General features: G+C 43.7%; 1 protein-coding gene across 1 annotated transcript in view; it reads right to left on the bottom strand.

Annotated features, from left to right (window-relative positions):
- Bmper (BMP binding endothelial regulator) overlaps positions 1–25,670 on the bottom strand; it is a 243,434-nt gene that overhangs the window by 63,526 nt on the left and 154,238 nt on the right. Inside the window, exons 12-13 of the mRNA XM_051156089.1 lie at positions 15,113–15,442; positions 8,347–8,683 (exon numbers count right to left, since the gene is read on the bottom strand). Coding sequence (XP_051012046.1) covers positions 8,347–8,683; positions 15,113–15,442 — 667 coding nt within the window. The remainder of the gene's footprint in view (positions 1–8,346; positions 8,684–15,112; positions 15,443–25,670) is intronic.

Raw genomic sequence — 25,670 nt, 5'->3', positions numbered from 1 at the left:
TCCCCATACCTACTCAATATCATACTTAAATAAAGTCTTAGCTAGAGCAATAAGACAACTGAAGGCCATCAAGTGAATGCAAATAAGACAAAAATAAGTCAATGTATCATTATGTACAGGTGACATGATTTTATACAGAAAAGACTCCAGAAAACTACACAGCTAACAAACACTTTCATCTAAGTAGCAAGCTACAAAATTAGTAGATTAAAAAAAGTCAGTAGCCTTATTATATACAAATGAAGAAATAAGAAAAACAGTCCTTTCAGAATCGTCTCTAAAATTATTCTTTAACTAAGCAAACAAATAGAAGACTTAATAAATTAAATAAATAAAATCTTTAAAACGTTGGAGGAAAAAAAATTGAAAAAGATACCAGAAGATGGACAGAGACTCAAAGATCAGGAGGATTAATATTGTAAACATAGCCATCTTACCAAAAGCAATCTATAGATTTAATGTAGTCCTCATCAAAAGTCCAACGGTATTTTACATAAATTACAGTGCTCAACTTCATATGGAAACACACACACACACACACACACACACACACACACACACACACACACACACAGTAGCTAAAAGAAACGGTCATACTGAGTGAGGTTACCTGGACTCCAAAAGACGAATATACTATGTATTCTCTTATATGTGAGTGCTAGTTTTTAGATTTTGATATATGTGCTACAATCAAAATAACCATAGAGGCTGAGTACATGTTAAAGGACCAAGGGGAGGAAGGTATATTTCCCAACAGGAAAGAGAATATTGTTTTATGGAAAGATAAAGGGAAAACTATAATTATAGGATGAAATCAGGGCAAGGGTAAGTTAGAGAATATGGGAAGGGGAAAAAAACACTTAAGACCTTTTGAAAAATGATATGGAAACCCACTACTGTAGAAGCTACTGAAAGTAATTTGAATGAAGTCACCATATTTGGGGGCGGGAGGAGGGTGACAATGTCCCAACTAGACATCTCAGGCCATCAACAAAAACCTCCAGTGCCAGGAATGGTTTACATCTTGTTGAGTCATTGGATAGAGGTGTCCCATAGGCTATTACCAAGGCTATGGTTGCTCTTCTCATTCTAATGCTAAGGCCTCAATGGCCTTATGACTGAGGACAGCACTTACTTATGCCATTGAACATGGGGAAGTCCAGCTGGTGCCCAGCTAGTACCTTTACCCCAGATGACCAGCACACATGCTGCTGAAAGGTATTCTGTACACTATCAGAGGAGAAAAAAAAAATCATCACTACGACCCAGCTACAAACCCTATGACCTACAACAGCTACCTGCCTGGATGATATCCTGTTCCAATAGGACACAAATATTATGGGAATAACTGAACTCTTTAAAAATTGGATTTAGGGCCCATTTCATGAGATGAAACCCACACTGACACTGCTAAAGTACCAAAAAACCTGAATCTAGGAAAGTCATGTGACTGGGGGAAATCAAACACTGCTCCTCTGCTAAAGGAGAATAGCAACAAAAGGACTCTTAATGACTGCTGCTAGGTGGTGCTCGGATGAGAATGGCTCCTATAGGCTCATAGGCTTGCATGATTAGTCAGCAGTTGGTAATCTGTTTGAGAAGCATCAAAAGGATCAGGAGGCGTGGCCTTGTGGGAAGAAGTGTTCTGTACCACTGCAGGTGGAGTTGGAGGTTTAAAAACCTATGATTGGGGCTGGAGAGATGGCTCAGAGGTTAAGAGCACTGCCTGCTCTTCCAGAGGTCCAGAGTTCGATTCCCAGAAACCACATGGTGGCTCACAACCATCTACAATGTGATTTGATGCCCTCTTATGGCCTGCAGGGGTACATACAGGCAAAGAACTGTATACAAATAAATAGATATATTTAAAAAAAAAAAAAACTGTGATTGGCCCAGTGTGGCTTTGTTGAAAGAATCATGTCACTAGAGGTAGGCTTTGTGGTTTAAACAGCCCATAATAGGCCCAGTGTCACTGATTCTGCCTGCTCCTGATGATCAGGGTCTAGCTCTCAACTACTGCTCCAGCAGCATGCCTGTCTGTATGCCATCACAGGCTTTATCATGATGATAATGGTTTAAGCCTCTGGAACTGTAAGCAAACCTCCAACTAAATGCTTTATTTTATAAGATCTGACTTGGCCATGATATCTCTTATAGCAGCAGAACAGTAACTAAGGCATTCTACCAATGGCTCACTCATCTCTTATCAGGCTCCTTAAAGCTCAGGGGCTGGTGCAGAAGAGAAGGTAAAAAGGTAGTAAAAGCCAGAGGCGGTGGGTGACTCCAAGGAAACAGGGTCTTCCAGACACAACGGGACTGATGCACACATGAACTCAGAGATTATGGCACCATGCACATGACCTGCACAAGTTCAAGCCAGACAAAATGCTACCACTGGGAAGGGGGAGTATACACAGAGTCCCGCCTCTAGCCAAGAAGCCATTTGCAAGTGACACCTGCTGGGAGAGGGAGAAATTGCTTCCCAATGCAGTGTCATTGGGTTTATCAACCACAGTCCAGGGAAGGCCCTGTGCTCAGGAGTAGTCGGTCAACACAGAGAACGTCATTGCATTTGTTGGGAGGAGTGCATTTTTTCTGTTTTTTTTTTTTTAGGGGGGGGTTGGCATTTTTAAAATGTATTGTTTGTTTTTATTTTTGTTTGAGAGAAAAAGCATAAAGTTGGATGAATATGGAGGCAAGGAGGATCAGAGAAGAGTTTGGGGAGGGACCAAAATATATAAAACATTTTGAAAATAAATTTTAAAGCTTGTGCACTGGGAATCATGCTCCATTAAGGACCGTGCAGGGATGCTATGGCCTCTAACTGTCTGGCTTCCACCTTTTTTCACTTCCACAACTTCATGCCCCTATAGTGGAATATGATCCTGCCCTGACTTCTGAGCCCAACACACATTACTAGGAGGTGTTGCCTTTCCCAGATTTGTTCATGCTATGTGCCAACCTGTGTCCTGACCTCTGCCCCCAGCCTACTCAGGCTGAGTCTCTCTAGGAAACTCAGTTGTGGCGGGGAGAGGAGCTGACACTGGCTGCTAAACATCATGAGGAACCGCTATGGGAGACAGAGGTGCCTTTGGGGCTTCTCAGTTGGCATCTGAGGCACAAGAAGAAGCAACAGGGGGCTGAAGGAGATGTGAGAAGAGACAAGGCATAAGCTGCCTCACTGCTTTCCTCAGAGGGGACAGGTGTGAATCCACATACAGTCCAGACCAGTTGGTTGTCAATCACTTCTCTGCACTGAACAGCCCTTTCAGCTACCAAGCGTATTTCAAAACACACCAGTAAAGAATAATGCAAAACGTTGCTGCATGTGACTAATTTAAGGAAAATGCAAGTAGGAAAGGTAAGTCTTAGGACACAGTGAACACACTCAGCATTTTACATAATTTTGTGTCCAAACATTTTCGATTGGCTATTTAAAGAAACTGACTGCCATTATAAAGGATTTGATCATATCTCAAAATTCTATATCAGTTTAGCGAGGGGTCAAACTGACATGTGAATAAAAAAAATTAACAAAATCGTAAAAGTTTCCCAAAGGACAAAAAAGGTAAGCATTGAATGATACATATTTATCTTTTATTACTCTATACTGAATGAGGTAATAAACCAAAATTTAAAAATTTATGAATCCAAAAATGCAATTGGACTCATATTTGTCACCACGCACAAAACTCAAGTCCAAGTGGATCAAGGAACTCAACATAAAACCAGAGACACTAAATCAGTTAGAAGAAAAAGTGGGGAAGAGCCTGGAATACAATGGCACAGGAGACAACTTCCTGAAGAGAACTCCAACAGCCCAGGCGTTAAGGTCAACAATTAATAAATGGGACCTCATGAGGCTGAGAAACTTCTATAAGGCAGGAGACACTGTCAAGAGAACAAAGCGACAGCCTACAGACTGGGAAAAGATCTTCACCAACCCTACATCTGACAAAGGTCTAATATCCAAAATATATAAAGAACTCAAGAAATTAAACACCATCAAACCAAATAACCCAACTGAGAAATGGGGCTTGGAACTAAACAGAGAATTCGCAACAGAGGAATATCAAAAGGCTGAGAAACACTTAAAGAAATGCTCAACCTCCTTAGTCATCAGGGAAATGCAAATCAAAACAACTCTGAGATTCCATCTTACACTCATCAGAATGGCTAAGATCAAAAATTCAAGTGATATCACATGCTGGCGAGGATGTGGAGAGAGAGGAACACTCCTTCATTGCTGGTGGGAATGCAAACTAGTACAGCCACTCTGGAAATCTATCTGGCACTATATCAGAAAACTGGGAATAGGGCTTCCTCAAGACCCAGCTATTCCACTCCTTGGAATATACCCAGAAGATGCTCCAGCACACAACAAGAACATTTGTTCAACCATGTTCATAGCAGCCTTATTCATAATAGCCAGAACCTGGAAACAGCCTAAATGTTCCTCAGTAGAAAAATGGAGAAAGAAACTATGGTACATTTACACTATGGAATACTACTCAGCTATTACAAACAAGGAATTCCCGAAATTTGTGGACAAATAGATTGAACTAGAAATAATCATAATGAGTGAGTTAATCCAGAAGCAGAAAGAATCAAATGGTATATACTCACTTATATCTGGACACTAGCCCAAGGGGCATGCCCCATGAAAGTCTTCACTTACCAGGAAAGTGGGACAGAGGGGAGGACATCCTATTGAGACTGTAGGTAAGAGAAGCATGTGAGAATGGGGAAATAGAATGATCCAGAGGGTTCTATAAACCTACAAGAAGAACATTATGATGGGCAGATCTGGGCCCAGGGTTCCTGCTCAAACTATGGCACCAGCCAAGGACAATACGTGCAGTAAACATCGAACCCCTACCCAGATCTAGTCAATGGACAGGACATTCTTCACAGTTGAGTGGAGAGTGGGGTCTGACTTTCACACAAACTCTGGTGCCCCATATTTGACCACATCCCCTGGATGGGGAGACCTGGTGGCACTCAGAGGAAGGATAGCAGGCTACCAAGAAGAAACTTGATACCCTATGAGCATATATAGGGGGAGGAGGTCCCCCTCAGTCACAGTCATAGGAGAGGGGGGTAAGGGGAAAATGGGAGGGAGGGAGGAATGGGAGGATACAAGGGATGGGATAACAATTGAGATGTAATATGAATAAATTAATAAAATATATTAGAATATAAAATAAAAATTTATGAATCCCAGACTTTTCAAAAATAAATAATTCAGAGAAATCAAATTTATTTTGAATTAATAGTAAAAATTGTCATATATGCAGTTTGCCTGTGGAAAGTGACATGAACTTAAGGACACTCAGAAATACACTTCACCCTGTCACAAACACATAGCTGTGTGTGTGTGTGTGTGTGTGTGTGTGTGTGTGTGTGTAAGAAAGAAAAAAACTTTCTTCTCCATCAGTAAAGGGGAGATACTTCTTTGAAGGATAAGAAAAAAATAAACAAAATAACATTACAACACCATTTATACTAGTGGTGCCTTCCCACATCAAGACAACAGTTCCTATAAGAACTGTTAATAAGTGTATCATGGCCATAATTCTGACCACATACCCAGGTTGATTTTAGAAATTCCATCTGTGCTTTCAAATACACTAGGCAAAACTTGGTAGGTGTGAGATGCCGTGTGGTCACTGTTTTTGTCTCTCTCCTACAACAGAAGCCATTGCACAGCAACAGCCATGCAGTCTTGACTAGCATACCTTCCTGTGTCGGGAAAGAGAAACAGTTCATTTTCAAATAGCTCACTTTTCAAATAGTCACCATTTTGCCAGAAAGAACCGGAAACGCCATGTCTCTGTGATGAGATCAGGAACTACCAGCAATCAGTGACTTAAGGAGCTGACTAAGGACTCAGGAGGGGGGTCCCTGTTGAACATCAGGGACATAGGATGAGGGCACAATAATGGGCTGGAGCAGTCCGTGTGCCATGCTCCAGCACCACACTGCCCAGTGCCTTTGTTTCTCAGAACGGCCATCTTAACCATGCTAGACGACCATGAGGCACTCTTGTCTTTGTAGGGGTTATCATCTGGAAAGTGGCAGGCTGTAGACTGGCTCCAGGTTGTTCCTACCATTCACTCATCCTTAGTCCCCTGCCTCAGGACGTCTACCCACAAAACCTGCAATTGGGCCTCTCTAGAGCACCACAGAGAGTTGCCTTTCTTCATAGGACTTCATTTTTTTTTTCTTCTAAGAAAGGAGGAAAACCCAGGACACACCCAAGACTGCCCCTCCCACTTCACTGTGAGCGAGGACACACACTTCTACTGTGGAGTCAGGGTGGCAGCAGGTTGTGTGGGTCTAGATTGCTCCTCCAAAGTGCTCCTACCATTTCCAGAAGAAGAAATAAGACCCACTATGGCCACTCTGGGCCAGACTATGGCACCCACAGGCAGAACACAAGTCCAGTTCCCCATCACATCCCACCTTGCACAAAGAACTCAAGAACATGCCTGAACTTGGCCAGGCTCACCACCACCACCCTCGGGTACAAACATCCTCTATCATGCTGCTGTAGCTGCTGCAGGCCTTCTCAAGGACAGAAGGGGCCAACCACCTGGCCACTGAAGGAGTCAATGCTTTGTGCATTGAATTAGTGTCTTGGGCTATCTGCCAAGGCCACACTATTCTCCTGCTGAACTCAAAAGAGCTTAACACTAATTAAATCACCAGAGGCAAAAGACATGAGAATTTGGTAAGAAAAACAAAGACCTATCTCTATATTCCTGCTCTCCATTTTCTGTTTTCAGTGATATCCTTTGAAGAGTTAGGCAGATGAGGCCTAGGAGAGGTATAGGCCCCTCCATTCTGTTTTCAGTTCAGAGAAGAGTCCAATCCAAGCCTTCAAGTAGAGTGCAAGAGCTTCCAAAGGAAGTCGTTCTCATGTTCCACTTTTAATTGGGAGTAGACAAAATGGTGGCAGCCAACAGTTCCAGCACCTCCAGCTTTTTGGTTCAAAACCTCATTACATATGAAGAGCAGGGTTTTTTTGTTTTTGTTTTTGTTTTTGTTTTTGTTTTGTTTTGTTTTTTTGTCCCTACTTCACATAGATGAAGCAAGGCTTGCAGAGGCCAGTTGAACAGCTTGGTGGTCCTGAAAGCTGGGAGTCCAACTATGCCCTCTTTATGATCCCAAATAAAATATGGGTCATCCAGGTGGTTAACTCATCCACAATCTCCAATTAGGACTCAGTAGGAAAAGGGTGGAGCCAAGCTCAGGGGCAGAACAAAGGGGGAAAATAAGGGAACCCAGAGGGTTCAAATTATATCAGGAAAATGGCTGAAAGAGCTGAGGGAATGACTAGAGCCTACTGGCTTGGCAGATATAGCCATGCTTGGGGATCTGTGATGACAGGGACAGTCTTTTTCCATCCCACTCTGAGCTGCCTTTATAGAAATCTATCTTTTATGTCCAAAGATCAAATTAAAATAAAAAGATCAGATTTAATGAGAGCTAAGGGAAATAAAGCAGTGGCAATTAAGAGTAAAAATAACCTCTCTGTGGTTGCCGACCACAGGCAAATCACTTAACCACGGCCTCTCGGACTGCATTCCTCTCGTGCTTCCTCCCACACCCACAGTGGTTAAAGTTATAGGCAGCCGTGGCTCTTGAACTCAGGGAATTCTGTAGGATGCAGGAGTGCCAGCAGGCCAACCTAACCAGCTTCCAAAGCCGCTCTGTTACAAGGGGGTCAAATGCAAGCCCTCGGCTGGGTGTGAATCAGGGTTAACAGCATAGGAAAGGTAGAACCCCCAGTCTTAATGAGATCCCTTCCTTCCTCCAACCTCCATCTCATTTCCAACTATCCTCTGACTCTAGATATGCACCCTCAGAGTTCATCAACACCCAGGGATTTCTCACTCAGCTCCTTATTTTTCCCATGTGCAGACAGATCTGGACTAGACCACAAAGCGTGTGTGAACTGTTTTTCAGACCTGAGATAACTGAGGTCCCACGACCACAAAACAGAGGCCAAGCTGATCTGAGGTTCCATTTCACTCAGCAGGCTTGCTGTCAGGCAGTCTGTAATCTACCAATCAGGCTAACTCCTAAAAATGCCCTCAGCTTGAAGACTCCTCCATAGGACACCTGCAGACACGCAGAATTGCCTGAGAAGACCAGCCTGGGTACGTCATAAAATTTACCAATTCCGGACAGGGTGAGTTACTAGGCAGAAAGAAGTGGGGGTGATAACCCTACAATTTAAGGCCTTACTTGGTATACAAAAAAATATTATACACTTGGTTCCAAGTTCAAACACACTTTTAGCGTACAACCCAAACCTGTCCGTCAGCGGGTTGTACTTACCGGTAGAAAGTGGTATAGTCCACCGTTGAGTGGCAGGTCTGGAACTCCCAGGACTTGAGTTTCTGGCATTCTCGGTGGGCTCGAAGCTTCACCTTCACTGTGCCTTGACATAGCTCAGGCACTGGTTTTCTCTGTGGTCTGTTGCAGAATTCATTGGACTCCACCCTCCACGACTCAGCAAAGTCATCCACATCAAACTTGAAGTTCCCATCTCCGCCAATCAAGTCATCCCGCTTGTGTCCATTGTAGTTGCCACAAAGGCCACAGAGCTTGCCCTTGAGATGAGGGGCAGCCATGACCTCCACAAAACTGTCTCCATCCCAGGATATCTCCAAACCTAGAGCATGAGAGGGCAAGAGAGTCACTCCCTCTCTTTGAACATCCCAACAATTCCCAAAGGCATGCGTCTTTGCACAGTGCATAGGCTATCACCCTTCGATGAGCAGCCCTAGGACTGTTCAAACTCTTAAACGCCTTTACACCTTCCCACATTCAATTTTACATAAATTAAATGAGTTACTCCATTAATTGTATAAACTTTCCCTATGTCATATCTTCTGCTCTTAGAGTCTGACCTCCATAGATAACTCCTCCTCTCACTACATTATGCTAATGGATATTATTTTTAATTTTTCTGAAAGGAGTTGTGTTTGTCCAAATTGTGTCTTTGCTTATGCGACAATAGCTATAATTTTGGAATACAAAGAAATAAGTATTATACTGTCAATGTCATTTTTATCTCTTTATCCAAATATTCTCCTACATATTTATTCCTTTAAATTATCAAGGGAGACTTTCTAAACTGTTCACTATAATGAGACCATTAAACAAATACATATATAAACTGTGACTATAGATTCAGAAGATAACACTCAAATCTGTGAAAGCATTACTCCTCGTCCACAAGTAGGGATTCCTGAGACACAAGTCCCTGACAGACATTGCATGTAGGTAAACAACTGGAGAGCCAATTTACTGTTGTACCTCCATCCCTAGGATACACATAGACTTCAGTGTCTAAATAGGTAGGTACTAAAGACTACTAGAATGGGGCAGAATTTCCTCTTGTGTATCTACCATCAGAGCAGTTCACCAAAGCCAAACAAGTAAACAACAAACAGTCTTTGCTCTAGAGGAAAGAGAAGACCCTTCTTGTTTTGACAAGCTAAGTGTTGGAAGATTGAACAAAAACATGGAACTTTTACCAGAAATGCTAGGCTAGGTTTTGAGGAACATCATTAGCCAAGACACCACTGTGTGGTTAACTTTCACACCCCATGGAGGAAAGTCAGGTTATGTCACAGCAGCATGGTTCAGGTAAGTCTTTATAGGTGATTGAGAAGAGACTCACTTAGAGCCACTCCGATGCTGTTAAGTGAAGCTACCAGCCTCAAGAGAAAGGAGAATTCTAGGAAGGGCCGATCTAAAGAAAATGACTCATTTTTTTTCTAGTTTTCTGTTTTAAGCGCATTTTGGTACCATTCACCCGACTAATCTCTGGCAGGGCCTCAGTTCCAAGGTGACTGCTTAAGAACCCACAATGCCATGAACTGCAGGAGCCTCTACAACACGTTCATGTGGATGTCGGCCCAGGCATCTTCATCACTGTCACTGTGTGCTATGGCCAGCAACCTCAGAGGGGACCTTCTAAACAGAGGAGTCTCTGCTCCCTCCTGACTCTCTCATTCGGGGGCGCTTGGGTTTCTAATAACAGCAATGCTTCATTTTGCCTGTCTGAGCCTCTGGGAAGAAGAAAAGTGATTTCCCCCTAAAATTTGTCATCTTCTTTCCTGAATTGCCAACTAGGTGAATGAGCAAATGTTCAGGGTTCAGAGGTGAGATGAGGATGGGTCTGAAAGGAAGAAAGGAAGGAAGAAAAGTAAGCAGGAAGGAGGAAAAGAAAGAAGGAAAGAAAGAAGAACTCTACTTGGGTAGATGGAGTGAAAGAGAATTAGTCTTGCTGAGATATGACATTTCCACAAGGCAATGTCTTCGAGGAAAAGGGACCTAAGGAAGGCACACCCAGAAGACAGATTTTAAACCTAAAAGTTCCTAGGTTTGAAAATGTCCACAAAGAGCAAGGCACAGTGGCACACGCCTTTAATCCCAGCACTCAGGGAGGCAGAGGCAGGCGGATCTCTGCGAGCTCAAGGCCATCCTGCTCTACAGAGTGAGTCCAGGACAGCCAGGGCTGTTTTATATACAGAAACACTGTCTCAAAAAACAGCAACAATAAAAAATGACCACCAAGGGGAAAGAAGCCTGGCCAAATGGCTTTACTGAGAAAATGCCACACAGATGTCAAAAGATAGAGTTATTTAATGGAGAGCTACTGGTAAAATAAACCAGTGGCCCCAAATTGGGATTCTCAAGAAATAAACAGGAAAAACCCATAAGGAAACCACTCTGTATTGGATGGAAGGAATAGAGAATTCTCAATTCAAGGCAAATGGTTGAAAAGGTTTTGGTTGTTGTTGTTGGTTGTTGTTGTTGAAAGGAGGGGTCAAAAAAGCCATTTAACAGGTTGAGGGGATTGGGGAGAATAGAAGAAAGCCACAGGAAAAGTGTCTTGGGAGAAATTTGGCTAAGGGGGTTGGGGGAACAGTGATGGCACCAAGTAAGGAGAGAAGGGACACAGGACTGGCACATCCACACCTTACACAAGCTTCAGTTTGAGACATGGTGTGACCCGCGAGAGCTTTCATATAATGCCATGTCACATTTCTGTATACGCCACCATCTAACATAGAGCCTGACTCAAAGCATAGACTCGGTAAATGAAGGGGTCACCCCTCGGATGCTGTAAAGCCAACTAAATGCTAAGCTCCACGCTAGCTAAGACACTGAAACAACTGTTTTGAAAGAAGGCAAACACACTACAAAATGATTTGTAGTGCGTTCTCCAAGGTGCAGAGGAAACCTGACCTCACAAGCCTGCAGCCGGGCAGTTACTCAGCAAGAAAAACGAGGGGAGAGAAAATCAATTCCATACCAAGTCCAACTTTTAGAGCACAAGTCCAAAGATTTTTTTTCCATGTTGCAAAATTTTCCAAAGTGCAAATCTCTTTCTTAGACAGCAGGCAAACACTGTTCTTCCAAGGACCACAACTAGTGAAGAATTTACACCCGAGGGCGTCTAATGTCATCGCTGACCATGATAAAATAATTCTGAGCCTTTGGACAACTTAGTCCTGCAAAGTCAGTGGTGGAGAGCAAGCATATCGCTGTGTTCTCGCTCTGCGTAGGGACTGGCAGTCCATATGTGCCTGGAGACATGCAGACCTACCGGTCGGTGTTTGTGGTAAACTCTGCTCAAAACTCATGACATCTCATTCATAAAACAGGGTCCCCAACATGTCCATCCTTCTTTGCTATCAGCACACTGAGATTTTCACTGACCAATGCCAGGCTTCATACTGAAAGGAAATAAACTCTCTACTACAGATGAAATATTGTACTGTTATACTATGACCCTTTGTATCTTGTGGAGTCCTTTTACACTTTATGAGAGGAAAGTCTCTGTGAAGCAGAGTTAGGATGGGCCAAAAGCTAATAAGCTTCAAGGGAAGTAATGGCTCTTCTAGCTGGTCCTTTAAACGGGCATCTTAAGAGAGAAAAACAACAAAAGGGCTTAAGGGGCAGGAGATAGTCCTGGCTGCACCTGGGATGAGTTTCCCAGTTCTCTGCATGAGAAACGGGGTAGAAACAGCGAGCTAAAGCTGAAGCACATGTCCCACCCGGGCCTGTGCACAGCAACCACATTCCTTCCACTTTAGGAAGGGCCTTCCCCTGCCCCTTCTCTCCAGTGAGTGCTTTCCAAGCTGCTTTCTGTATTGTTTTGGTTTCTGGTTACTGATGCTTTTCGCTGTAGTCAGAGAGGGCAGGAGATGTAAAGCCTGCACGTATTCTGCAGGGAGGTATAAAAACCAAATGATTTTTCTGTTCAGGTTTTACACCAGAGAAGATTCTGACAAGTGTGCAGATGTACAAATTTACCATAAAAAGCGTGTTCCTCTTCTATGAACATTTTCAGATAGACCGATGGAACTCAGATAATGCCGATGAAGTAAACGGATGGCAGAAAGAAAGCTTACGTTTACAATCCTGGCTAAGAACTCGAAGTCGGGGCAGGGTGTGTGGTCAGGGTGAGTGATGGATGCTAAGACCCTGAGAAAGCAGGTAAGCAGTGGCATCCAGATTCTGCCATACTGCCACCGCCTGGGCAACACAGCCAGATTCCATCATCAAGTGCTAAGTCCATAAACCGCAAAAGGCAAAAGCAGCCTGCCTCTCTCCCTCCTGGTCCTCCAGCTGCAGGCCTCTCGGGGGAAAGCCACTGTTTTGAAGACAGAATCCTTTGATTGCTCTAACTTATGAAAGAGAATAAGGAAGATGAACACTCAAAGGAAACGCCGTGCCATTTGAAATCAATAGGTGATAAAAATGAAACTATCCCTAAGGGGTAGTTCAAACTGAGATGGCTAGACCAAAATGGAAACACTACTGTCTGGAAAGGCGGACATTTCACTCAAAGCGAAGTGCAAAGTAAGTTCAGTGCTCAGGAAAAGAGGAAAATACCTCTCCTCCAGGAATCGGGCTGGTGTGATGTGTGTGCACTACAGAAAATTGTTCAGCTGGGTGTCAGGGGTGCCATAGGAGGGACTTGCATCATGGAAAAAAGAGATGGAAAAATAAAAGAAGTTGTAATATTGAGCTTAAGGTCTAGAGTAGTAAAATTCACTAATCTGATAATGGTATTTATGAGCTATCATTATTTTCTTAGCAGCCCCGTCCTTTTGCTCATTTTTACAACATGGAATTGTACAGAGAACATACTTATTCCATAAGGTCTTGCCAGCTGCGCATGCAACAGTGTCGAGCCTCCTGGGCTGTCAGTAATCTTCCAGTACTGCTTTGAGAGCTGGGCCGTGACTGACTAATAATTTCCATATCAGTACGATCCATTGTGTCTCGCTGGCTTGCAAACAGATAGGCGGGATGCTTCTAATTACTTCTGTGCAATAACAGCCCTTTTTGGACATACTTTACCGGGGTCCAGGATGTCAGCTCCTTTTAAGCAAAAAGCTGGGGTCTCAGTTTTAGAGTGCCATGTCATTTGGATATCAGAACAGTTGCTTGAGTTTTCTGAGTGGACTATGACCTTTAGTTGACAGAGCCTTTTATACCTGAGAAGTATGGGAGCTTTTCTGCTTTACCAAATGTCCCTATACACTAACACTTAGTACTGCCTTACTGAAATGATGTCTCCGTACCTAAAAGCTCCCAGGCTCCACCCTGGCGTCTTGCCCTGCTTAACTGAGCTGGCGTGCTATATAGGTTTAAGCCAATTTATCAAAATGCTTATTTGGCTTACATTGTAACAATTGCCTAGGGTTCTGAAGCAACAGGAGGGGAAAACCCCACAGAATAAACTAGAACTCAAGTGATGCACTTACATTATTAAATTCTCATCAGTGAGAGAGAGTTTTTTTTTTTTAAAGCACTAATTCTTTTACATATTAGGCTTAAAGAATTGCAGTATAGCAGGAGAACTCAGAGTGCAATACCTAACTACTGTCTTCCATTTAAACAAAGGTGCTGAGGCAGGACCCACACAGATGAGGCAGTAGTGCAAATGGGCTGACTGATTCTCTGAGGATGATAAAGAACCAACTAGATTCTGCTTCTAAAATGCTTTTCTGAGATGATGATTGCTAGCATGCCGGGATTTGACCGTGAGAACTCTGGCAGCTCAGAAGGGCTTGATCGTGAAGAGGAAACGCACAGGACAGGTGACCTAAGGCTAGTGCAGAGAAAGGGCCTCGGCCATCCTCTCTACACTTCCAGGGTCCAGCGGGAGGAAACCCTCTCAGAGCCAGCCTCCCATGTGTCATGTAGCAGAGAACATCCTCCCCTAGTGTTAGAGTACACAGGCCTGCTGGTCGCCAGTGGCATGGCTCCTGCCACCATACTCCTATCTGCGTGCCCACATAGGGTGGCTGCATTCTTCCCAGTGTAAGACAATGACTCTACAGTGAGCACTGATGGAGGCCTTTCGTTGTTCATTTTTATTTTTAAGGTGCCAGGGACTGACCCTAGGGCCTCACACAGGCTAGGCAAGCACACCATCACAAAGCGGTGTTTCTATCCCTGCTTTTAACTTTTTCCTTGACCTCACGGCTGTCCTGTGCCAGACCCCTTCACAGCAGGCCTGTGCCATCTGGCTGCCCTCAGTCTCTCTTTTGAACAGCAACTGGTACTGAGCTGTTTACTTCTGAGGATCCTCCCCCCAAGCCCTCGTTTGAACAGTTACTACCAAGGAAGCTCCCCCTTCTCCCAGATGTGAAACTGCACATGGCTGGCTGATCTAAGACATACTTGACACTTCCAAGCTGGACATTAGTGCCCTAAAATAGCAACAAAGCTGGAGAAAGAGGTTACGGGGAGGGTACTGAGGTTATTTTTAGAACGAGAGTGGAAAGGTTCTGGATGTAAAAAAAAAAAAAAAAAAAAAGAAATCGCAGGACTGGTGTGGCTGGTGTCCAGGTGTGAGGCTTTGCGTGGTACAAATGGCCATGCTTATGTCATAGCGTCTTCAGGATGTGCCTTTCCCCCACGTGGGCAGGAGACAAGCGTGGCTCCCCTGTGCAGAAAGGAGGCACACTCCAAGAAGTTGCGGCTGCTGCCGCCACCGCTGCCACTGCCACCACCTCTGGCATTGGTAAGCAGAATAAAGGTCAGAGGGAGACCACGGAAGAAGCCCCACCTGCTCTGGTGGTCACCTTCAAGAGGTAGCCATCCAGGTCGATGTGGAAGTGGGGCGTCTGGCAGGGCAGCGCGATGCGCGAGCCGTTCCAGCGCACAGTGAGGTGCTGCTGCAAGCTGACTGTGCTCTCACCCAGCACCAGCTCCACAGACTTGGTCCAGGAGAAGGAGCGGGTACGCCTTGCGTCATTCTTCACCAGCACCTGAAAGGGTGAGGCAGGGGAGGAGCAGTCTTTTGTCAAGACGTACTGACAGGTCCCCTGAAAGTTAAATGTCCGTCCATCAAAAGTGTTGTAGTGGGGATCTCCGAATACTGTGCACACACCGGGCTCTGTGAATGAGAGAGAGAGAAAGAGAGAGCAAAGTAGGGTCACAAGCAAGGCCAAGGTACAATGAAATCAGAAATCCCGGAAGTTAAGCTGGGTGAGCACCCACCAGGTCAGGGGCTTAGGAAGGAGTCACTGAAGTAATCAAGATTTGAAACAGGCTGAGCATTATAACATTGTACTTGTCCTATTTACAAGTCCTATAGTGTGTTCCCATTTAGAGATGATTCCTACCATCTTGGAATTCTGACAACATCTCTATTCTGCAGCCTGGCGTGCTTCCACGGGTAAAGGAATTGCACTAAGGCCTTTACTCAGTAACCCACGTGAACAAAAGTTAATTATACAAACAAAGAGCAGTAGTAAAGCTATGCCGCGTGAAAATAATTCTCGTTATGGTTCTTAATTTTAGATTTTATTTTGTGTGTGTATGTGTGTCTCTGTGTGTGTGTGTGTGTGTGTGTGTGTGTGTGTGCGCGCGCGCGCGCACGTGCACATGTGTCTGAAGAGGCAAGGCAAGGCTATTTGATCCCCTGGAGCTGGAGTAATAGGGGGTCGTATAAGTAGCCCAGTGTGAGTGTTGGGAACAGATCCTGGGTCCTCTAAAAGAGCAGGGCATGTTCTCAACTGCTGAGCCATCTCTCTGGCTCCAAGGATATGTGTCTTACATTTTGATCCACATGCCAAAATCTAATGTTTAAATAAAAAAGTAAACTGGAAAGTCCCTTAGTACATCTAGTACAATAAATTCACCACTCGGAAATACCACTAATTCATACATACAGAAGCAAAGTAAAGTTTAACACCCTGAGGCTAATATAGGAAATTAAATATTTTTTAAAAATGAAAGTTGGTATTGGTTTGTTTTCAGCAGAAGGATTTGCTATGTGTTTCTCACAAGGCATGAACCACCAAACATTTTACTTAGAGAAATTGGCCCATATAATGAAAGGCAGCTGGGCATGTACCCAGGAGGCTGATGTGTGGAGGTGGCAAGTTAGAAGTCAGACTCGGCTTCTTAGTGAGACCTCATCTCGGACCAAAAGAAAATCACCGTGAGCAATGACAGAGAAATTTCCAGTCAGCACCAGAACAACAATCAAATCAACAATAACCAGGACGAAAGACCAGGCCGAGGATGAAAGACTGACATGGTAGCACAGAACCAACGGTAGCTCTTAATCTTCAAGGCTGAAGGAGATGGCCCAGGCTGTGTGATGTCAGAACGGAGTCCAGAGTACAGCCAACCTGGATAGAGCAATGCATCGGTGGCAACACCCAACCCTGCTCCCACAGCATGTGGAAAATAACGCTGGGTCAGGGTAGGACTCACAGCTAGTCTCATGGTAAGCCACACAAATCACACACATTTTGGAATATACTAAATTGATTGCTGCTTCTCGTCCAACTTTGTCAGAGACAAAAATGAGAGGTTTAGAAACATAAAATCACTTCAACGAACAAGCATGCTCAAAAATATCTATATTGTGGGCGTGGAAGAAGTGGGTGGGTTTGGCAGTGATATTTGAATTCAATGTCCATTTGTAAACCTTTCTTAGATTTCTCTTGTCTACTTTTCTTGTGACCCCAATTTTACTGCTGTTATACACTGGGTGTGGCCCCCACTACTCTAAGTCCCTTAGCCAGTCTCCCTGGCTTGACATCTCCACAGTGCATTGCCACAGTCCCTTGCTGCATGGGATAGAGTCCAAACCTGCCTTCTCACACTGTTCCTCACTCTCTGACTAATGAAATCTGTTGCCAGCACGAAAACCTTGCAATTTAGTCGACAAGGCAATGGCAGTGTGCACCCCCAGGAGAACAAAAGTTCAGAGTTAGTATCCCACCTTACGTTGAGTGTCAAAGTCAAGCTTCTTTCTTTCTTTGTAAGATTCTAGGTCCCACTTACTCCACAAGTTAGCATAGAACCAACAGACACTTTGGAACGTTCAAGGCTGTAAGAGATGGCCTCATCTAGAGAATCCAAAACACTGTATCCTCTTGTGACCTTTTAACTGTCCCAGTAAGGACTGTGGCTTCTCTTGATGTCCTGACCATAATTGAAATGAATTAACAAAGAACATCAATAGCTAACATTTGCGAAAAGTCCACTCATTATGGTAGCACTCTTCTGCAGGACTACTGATGACCAATGCATAAATGAAGGTCGACAGATTGCCTCCGAGCATTAGACAAACAGCTAAGCACCTCACAGTAGACCCATAACACAACTGTCATTTAGTCAGTTGAAAAATTGTGAATGCTTCTCACGACTAGGGAAAGGCTTCTGTCCTAGTAAGAGAAAAAATCCAGCAACTGGATTCTGTTCTTTGTTTCTATGATAATCTTAGGTAGCTTACACACATATACACACATACACACACACACATACACTCACATTCACACACACATATTCACCCACACACATATACTTCTTCACACACATATATACGTACACACACTCACATACACATACATTCACACACACACACACACACACACACACACCAAACAATCTCTATTTCTTGATGGAACCACAAATGAACCATTTTTTCTTCCACATGTTTTTCTAGTTTTGTTTTGTTTCTGTCTTCTTTTTGCCTCTAATAATGAAGTGTAGGTACTCGTAGATAAAGCCAATTATGTGACAAAGCAAATCCTGAAAGAAACAACAGAAACTGGACTGCCCCGAACTGGCCTCAGGAAGCCTGAATTCACTCTTGGCTGGACAAGAAGCAATGGGGGATGTCCAGAAGAGACCCAGAAAATGGAAATTGTCTGTGAACAGGGCTGTCAGGAGAGATATTTTTCAAGAGTCTTTAATTTGTGGGAGAGAAGAGTTTGGAAGCCAGTATGATCTCTGTGTGACTGACTGCAATACAGAAGCAGCCAACAAAATTTCAGGACTATGAGCAGGCTTGAGAGTTATGTGTTACACGTGGGGACATAAGCATCATGAGCTGAAATCATTGTGAAACTTTGGCCCCTTTTTCTGGCACCCGAAGGTCCTCATGCCAGATCCTGAAGGAGCGAGGGGACACGTGCACTGAACAATGCCTAAGAGTAAGACTGTTAGCGTGGCAGAAACCTGTCTGCCTAGGAAGGGAGGCATCCAGATAAGACTTTGGGAACAAAAGTGAGCAGTGCATCCCCACAGCTATTTCCAGGAGAGCCAGTGAAGTGAGCTACAGTCCAAGATATCCAGATGTCTGGTCACTCTGTTCTGGAAAGCATGAGGCATGAGGGTTAGGGAGACAGAGAGAGGACTGTGGAAATAACTTGTTTGAATATGCCTAAGGCCAGAGGACAGAGAAGGATATGCCAGCTTCCCTCCATAACACATTGTTTCACCATCTTGAAGGCAAATTTTTAGATCTCGGCTTTCTTTTGTTTTCTTTTTAATATATGTAAATAAATGCATGAGTCTAGAGAAAAAGAGATCAGAAATTTAGAAACTCAAACACTAGAACTTTTTTTCCCCTTAGGCAACAGAATTACATGTGGCACTTTTTCCTCTTTTTCTTTATTTATGATAATATTACTTATATTTTCATTTCTTGTGTACTTTCTGAAAGAAATGTTGACTTTAAAATCTAAAATTCCTTAATTTAAACATATTACACTAATGTTCCACACCTGTTAAGATTGCTGTTTCAAAATATGCAGTTCCGATGCTCTTCTCTTAACTGCCTCAGATTTTTTTTTTTTTTTAATTTTGTCCTGGTATGTCTACTTTAATGAAATGCCTTTTCTCTGGGAGCAGTGAACATTCTCCAAACATTTGTCAGAGACTATTATGTGAGAGGTAAAGAGTCCCACAGGCCACAGAGACAATACCAAAGGGAGCTGGGGAGACTAGTTCTTTTCCCACAAACAACAAAACAAAACAGAAAAAGTGCAAGGAAGAAACAAAGAAACAAGGAAACAAAGACCCCTTCATATTTCTGTCACTAAGAAATAAACACTGTCTACAGTTCTGGGTGTGTGTGTGTGTGTATGTTTATTTTAACAGAGTTAAGACAATCCCTGTACATGAAATTTTATTTCCTATATTTCACTTAACGTGTCATAAGATTTCCGCAGTCATTCAAGTATGTTTTCCTTTGAAAGCCCAGAAGGGAATTTTCAGCCTCGGTCCATTACTGCTGCAGAGAGGGAGGTCTCTCCAGCACCTTGCGTGGGGCCACTGCATGGATCAACACATTTCCGGAGTGGCGTTCTAACCACAGGGCACAACTCACATAATCATGGCTTTAAACCTTCCTCCCTCCCGCCTCCCCACAGCACAAACTTTGGGGAAACAGGTCCTGTGGGGCCCTGGGCCACCGAGTCACGTGGAGCTTTTGGGACCTCAGCAGGGTGAGAGTCACCACGATGCCAAGTCTTAGGTAAAAAGCAGGAAAGGCTGGAATTAGAAATACTGCCCGAGACACGAGCCAGCCACTGTCTGCTGAGGGGATTTCTGTAGTGGGAGAGTCTGGTAAAAAGCAGGCCCTGACTGTCCTCTACAGGCAGGAGCTCTGGCCTTGCACAAGATGTCAGTGACAGCTGTTAGCCCGCAAGGCACTTGAGAGCCAACAGATGCTCCACCAGGTGGCACCTGGATGCCTGTATGCATTTACATTTCCTCTAACTTTACTGTAAGGGGCCAACACAGGAAAAAGGGTGCTGGCTCTCTTCCCACCAGTGTATAACCCAGCAGAGACAGCAACTGATTTACATTTAAATGAAAAAAAAAAAAAAGCCAAGTTTTTTAAAAGTTACATAGGAATTTTGTCTCGTGGAAATTTGTTTTCCTCATATTTCCATAATTCCACATATTCACCAATTTGATCCCTAACTTCAAAAATCAAATATAAACTGATTTCAGATACCAAGTTCCAGCTACCTAGTACAGCCTAAAACATCCCACCTGCTACCTGGGTTTAGCCTGCCCTACCCATGACCTCACAGTTCACTCACATGTGCAGCCATGCCTTGTACACACACACACACACACACACACACACACACACACACACCTGTGTAAATGCATGTACATCCATAAATACAAATCCACACAGGCATACATGCACACACACACACACACACATGTACAAATACAAAGACACATGGGTGTGTTTACAACACATACACATGAATTCTTTCTTTCCCTCCCTCCACCTTCTCTCTCTCTCTATATGTGTGTGTGTATGCACATGTATATTTATAACGTCCAGCTCTCTGGCTCCAATTCAATTTCTTCCAGCAACATCCTCAACACCTCAACCAATGCCATTTCATTTTTCTAAATTCAAAGAGCAGAACTGACCTATACCTTACAGAGCCTCTATCTGAACCCAGAGTATGCTGACTGGCTGGCCAGCGTGTATATGTTCTCTTCCTGTCTCTGCTTCCACATGGTTTGGGCACAGGGATAGCTTTTGACACACGCTCTGCAGATCCAAACTCAGGTCCTCAAGTTTATGGGGCATTGACTAATCCATCTCCCTTACAATGTTAAGTTGCATTTTACTCCCACTCAATGGTTATGATGTGTTCATAACTCATAAGTCTGGCTTTGAAGTACTTACATATACATTCCATGCATGGAGCCCACTGCCACATGGGAGGACCTAAATGCATACACGCATATACGCTAATTCTATTTCAACGGTACATGGCATGCTACCCATCAAATATTTGTTGAAAATAGGCTAATTAATTAAACAATACTTTCGCCTAAAAAGAAATTGCCTACACTAAGTTTATTAAAATAAATGCATGTGACAGGTAGCCAGCAGAGGTATGTTTAATTAATTAATTGGATTATTTATGAATGAATACATTAAGAACAAATACACTATTAAGGAAAATAGAAAGGTGGAGAATATTAAAGGGGAACTATATTTGGTGCCAAGAAAATCACCTGGAAATCCCAGTCTGTGAGAGCCAGTGTTTGGGAGGGCAGCAATTCCTAGCCCTTAGTAAATCCAAGTTCTTAGGTTGAATAGACATGCCCTCCACTGAAAAGTATTCTCAGAACCACAAAACTGATTCAGAATCACAAAAATAGGAGAAGAGATCTTTGTTCTAATCCTACATTGGCCAAGTATGACAGGTCAATGTAGTTCCTCAAAGAAAGCCACACTCTGATACCCAGAACCCCCATGCATGTGGTATTGGACTGCAAAAAAGAATGTGATTTGCAAATGGAATCAGGCTTGCTCATGAGCTGACTTGCAAGGGAGGAATCTACCCTATGTGGTCTGAGGGCAATGAGTACTATTCCATTGCTGAAGAGTTAGGCGGGGACTTGGCATAGCACATTTGCGTGAGAACGGAAACAGCCATGACTTTGAAGATGGAGGAAGAGGCCAAGGGTCAAGTGATGCAGGTAGCCTTAGAAGCTGGGAAAGGCAAAAATGCCTCTGCTTGAGATTTACAAGGAACACAGCCTTGTTTGGGCCTTGCTTTTTATCCCAGTGAAACCTACTTCTGACTTTGACCTCTAGAGCGTGCAAGATAATTAGTGACATTAAGCCCCAGTTTTTGTGGGATTTTGCTACAGCATCCATGGAAACTAATAACTTAGCTCAATCTCAAGTGTCTAGCACAGACTGTTTCTGTCAGGCACCAGGCCAGTTGTATGGCTGAGTTTGGTATTTTAATGTCACCCCTTTCCTTGCCACATTGCTATATGTCATGCATTATTATGTTAATTCCTTAGTAGTGAGTTTGAAGAAGATGCCTATGGCCCATGGTCACTCAGCAATGAGCATCACAGGCAGCTTCTGGTTCTGTGGTCCATGGCCAGCAACTTTCCCACTTGTGGTTCTATGTACAGCATGGGCTGCAGCATCTGGGCAGATGTGCTGATGACTCTGGAAATGTGAAGAAATGAGTAGGTGTCTTCCTAGGAAAACAGCCTCTGGGATGTAGAGGCTCTTAAGGATGATCAGTGGCCTCCCAGGACTGTCTGAATTTCAGATTAAGATTATCTATCTGGAAGTCAGTTGTAAAATTTAGTGTATGGCTCTCTTGTTTAATGTATTCCTAATTTGTCTCCCCAACGTCAAGGTCAATTTAAGGTCTATATCAGCATTTTATCTCTGTCTTCCAGAATCCAAGCTTTTCCTTCCTTCTTTCCTTTTTTCTTTTCTTTTCTTTCTTTCTTTTTTTTTTTTTTTTTTTTTTTTTTTTTGGTGTGTGTGTGTGGGGGGTTCTTTTTCTTTTCACTAAGTATTTATTTCATGCCATACATCTGGGAGAATATGCTGCATAACTAAGTCACTGCACCCATGAATAACAGATAAAAGGTAAATCACCAAACAACAAGAAAATGTATTCAACCCTCAAAAGTTTGTTTCTTCCCCCTAGACAAGGTCTCACTGTGTATCCCTGGCTATCCTGGCAGGCACTCTGTTGTCTAGGCTGGCCTTGAACTCACTAAGACAAGCCTGCCTCTGCCTCCCACATGCTGGGATTGGAGACTAAGCGTATTGTAGAAGGCAGACTTGCTATTCCTGCTAGCCACGGGTTGACCTGACAATATCTTTTCTCTTTACCACATTCTCTTGAGAGGAGAAACTGTGCATCTGAACTGAGGAGATAAACATCACATCTCTAAATTACTATATTGCCCAGAATGAAAGCATTAGGAAACTTTGAAGAAACTCCAGTGATGGAAACCCCTTCTTACCTTGCTACTGAGTGGCTCGCAAAGCAGACACAAACTCCGTGTGTAACACAGGCTTGTTTACCTAATGCTATTAGAAAAGATGCTCAGCTCTGGAAGACAGAGATAAAATGCTGATGTAGACCTTAAATTGACCTTGAAGTTGAGGAGACAAATTAGGAATACATTAAACAAGAGAGCTCCCCGCATACAGTGACCATCGCTTTTCTTATTGTGAGCAAGAGTGTAAGAGGCACAAAGAGGACAAAGCTTGTGAAAGTATAATGAGTCAAGTCCACCCATAACAGACACAAGATGTAGATGAGGGGCCAGAACGGAGTGAGCCTTCTAGGCCACAGGAGGAATGCCAATAAAGCCCAAACACAGGAAAGAAGCAGCCTGAACAGGAGAGCAGGAGACGGGTCTGTCTGGAGCAAGGACTTGCTTCAGGGGACATGAGACACTCACACTGTGTAAATAAATTGGCCTGAGATTCATTGCCAGTCTGGGAAGCTTAAATATATTCCAAAGGAACCAACATTTCTTAATGTGCTTCCTACAAAACATCAATCCCACCTGATGGATTGCCATGATGAGTAAAACTTTAAAAGCTCTGAGAAGCCAACGGCGTGCTCTGTACTCTCTCACCCACCCCCACCCTCACCCCTACCCCCACCCTGGGAAGCTTATGGTGCCCACTGCTGCGGCAAAGGCCCTGAGCTCTGCAGCGAGGAAACATGTCTAAGGCAACCCCACCCAGTACGCCTTTAACAGGCAGTCAGAGGATCTGTCCTGAAGGCATTACTCGGGGCTAGTCCTCAGCCCCAGGGGTTTATAACATAAACCTTGGAAACCGTTCAGCAGTGAAGGAAGGTGGTCCAGTTTTCATGAAGGATGCATTTGGGTTCTGAAGCAGTGTGCATAGAAAGCTGAAGGGAAGGGGATGGGAGTGAGCAGAAAACAACAGGATGAGGGTACAGCTGCCGTGGGAATAAAAAGGAAATTATTTACTAGGAGAACAGCATAAAGAGGCAATCAACTAGACTTGATGACTGATTAGCAACAGGGGAGAGAGATGCCAGAAATATGAGAAACAACACTCACTCTCCAAACCTGTGCAGCTGGGAGAGTGCAGAGGCCAGCGTTCAGTCAGTGAAGAGGGCTTGGACACAGCCACCAGCCCCTTTGACCAACTCCTAACTCAGAGAATCTGATGACTCAAAGGTAGCAACTGTTAATGAAACTCAAATGCAGTATTTACAAGGAGAATTCCTCCCTTGGAAGGCTAGAAGCTAAGTTCATTATCCGACTCACAGAATAGGGAGAAGCCAAGCTGGTATTCCACAGGCTTTCATGGTGCTGTAAAGTACTACACACACTATGAAAGGAGAAAAGGCATCATCAGCCTTATCCATCTGTGAACTCTGTAAACTACAGTAGCAACTAACGTGACAAGATATGCACACTGCTACAGCAGGGGCACAGATGTTATGGGGGTAACCGATCGCTCTTTGTATTGGATACCAGGCTTGTTTCATGAGATAGAACCCAAACCCGTCATTGTCAAAGGGGCCAAAAACCTGTGACCAGATAGATCATAGGCCCTAGGGGAGAATCCAGTCCTCTTCTCCCACTAACTGGACATAACATTGAACCGATTCTTAGTGCCATTCTATGCTCACAGATCGGAACATCTCTCAAGCCTCACAAAAGAAGTTTCCCCCTTACAGTAGATGGCCACTGGCACAGAGACCCACAACTGGTCAATGTGCAGAGAATAAGACTGTGTGTGTAGTACTCAGTCCTGAATGGAACACATGACACTTTTCCACACAAGCGTCAGGGAGCTACATGCAAGAGGGATAGTGAAGACTGGAAGAGGCGGGGGTGATAGATAGGAACAGTGTTTTCCAGGTCCACCAGGGAAGTTGCACGTGTAAACTCAAAGAAGTTGTGACTACGAGCCCAAGACTATATAACAAGCTCAAGCTAGATGTTATCCCAGGAGAAAGTGGGGAAGTGAGTATGAAATTCCACCACTAGGTGCCCAGAGATTGACATTTGGTAGCTGCTGGGAGAAGGGTCAATTTTCTTTAATGGTGTGACCCCTGCTGTGTCCTTCACACTCCAGGGAATGCCTTAGTTCAAAAACTAGTTGAGCAACACAATCTGGGCTCAATGGGAAAGAAGAAAAAATAGAGAAAAAAAAAAGAAAGAAAGAAAGAAAAGAAAAAGAAGATGAAATTCAATTTGGGTAGGAAGGGGTAGGAGTGTAAAGGGAGGAGTGATGGGAAAATATGTTCAAAATAGGTCATATGAAATTCTCCAAAAATTAATAAAAATATTGTTTTAAAAATTAAAAGTTTGGACAATATTGAAACCAGAATGAGAAAGAGCCACAGGAGGAGTGTGGAGGCGGCTGTGAGTGTACACACGAGGAGGCAAGCTGTCAAGAGGACAGATGCATGCACTAAAGACAGACACCCTGGCCAAGCAGAGGGAGACATGATGACTGGGGTGGAGAACACACATAATACAAGTTGCACGTCAACGGGAAACTGCACACACAATGAGTC

This window comes from Acomys russatus, chromosome 14 (assembly GCF_903995435.1).
Source record: "Acomys russatus chromosome 14, mAcoRus1.1, whole genome shotgun sequence".
Classification (NCBI taxonomy): domain Eukaryota; kingdom Metazoa; phylum Chordata; class Mammalia; order Rodentia; family Muridae; genus Acomys; species Acomys russatus.
The sequence above is the reverse complement of the archived record's forward strand: the minus strand, read 5'-3'. Positions and strand labels throughout refer to the sequence as shown.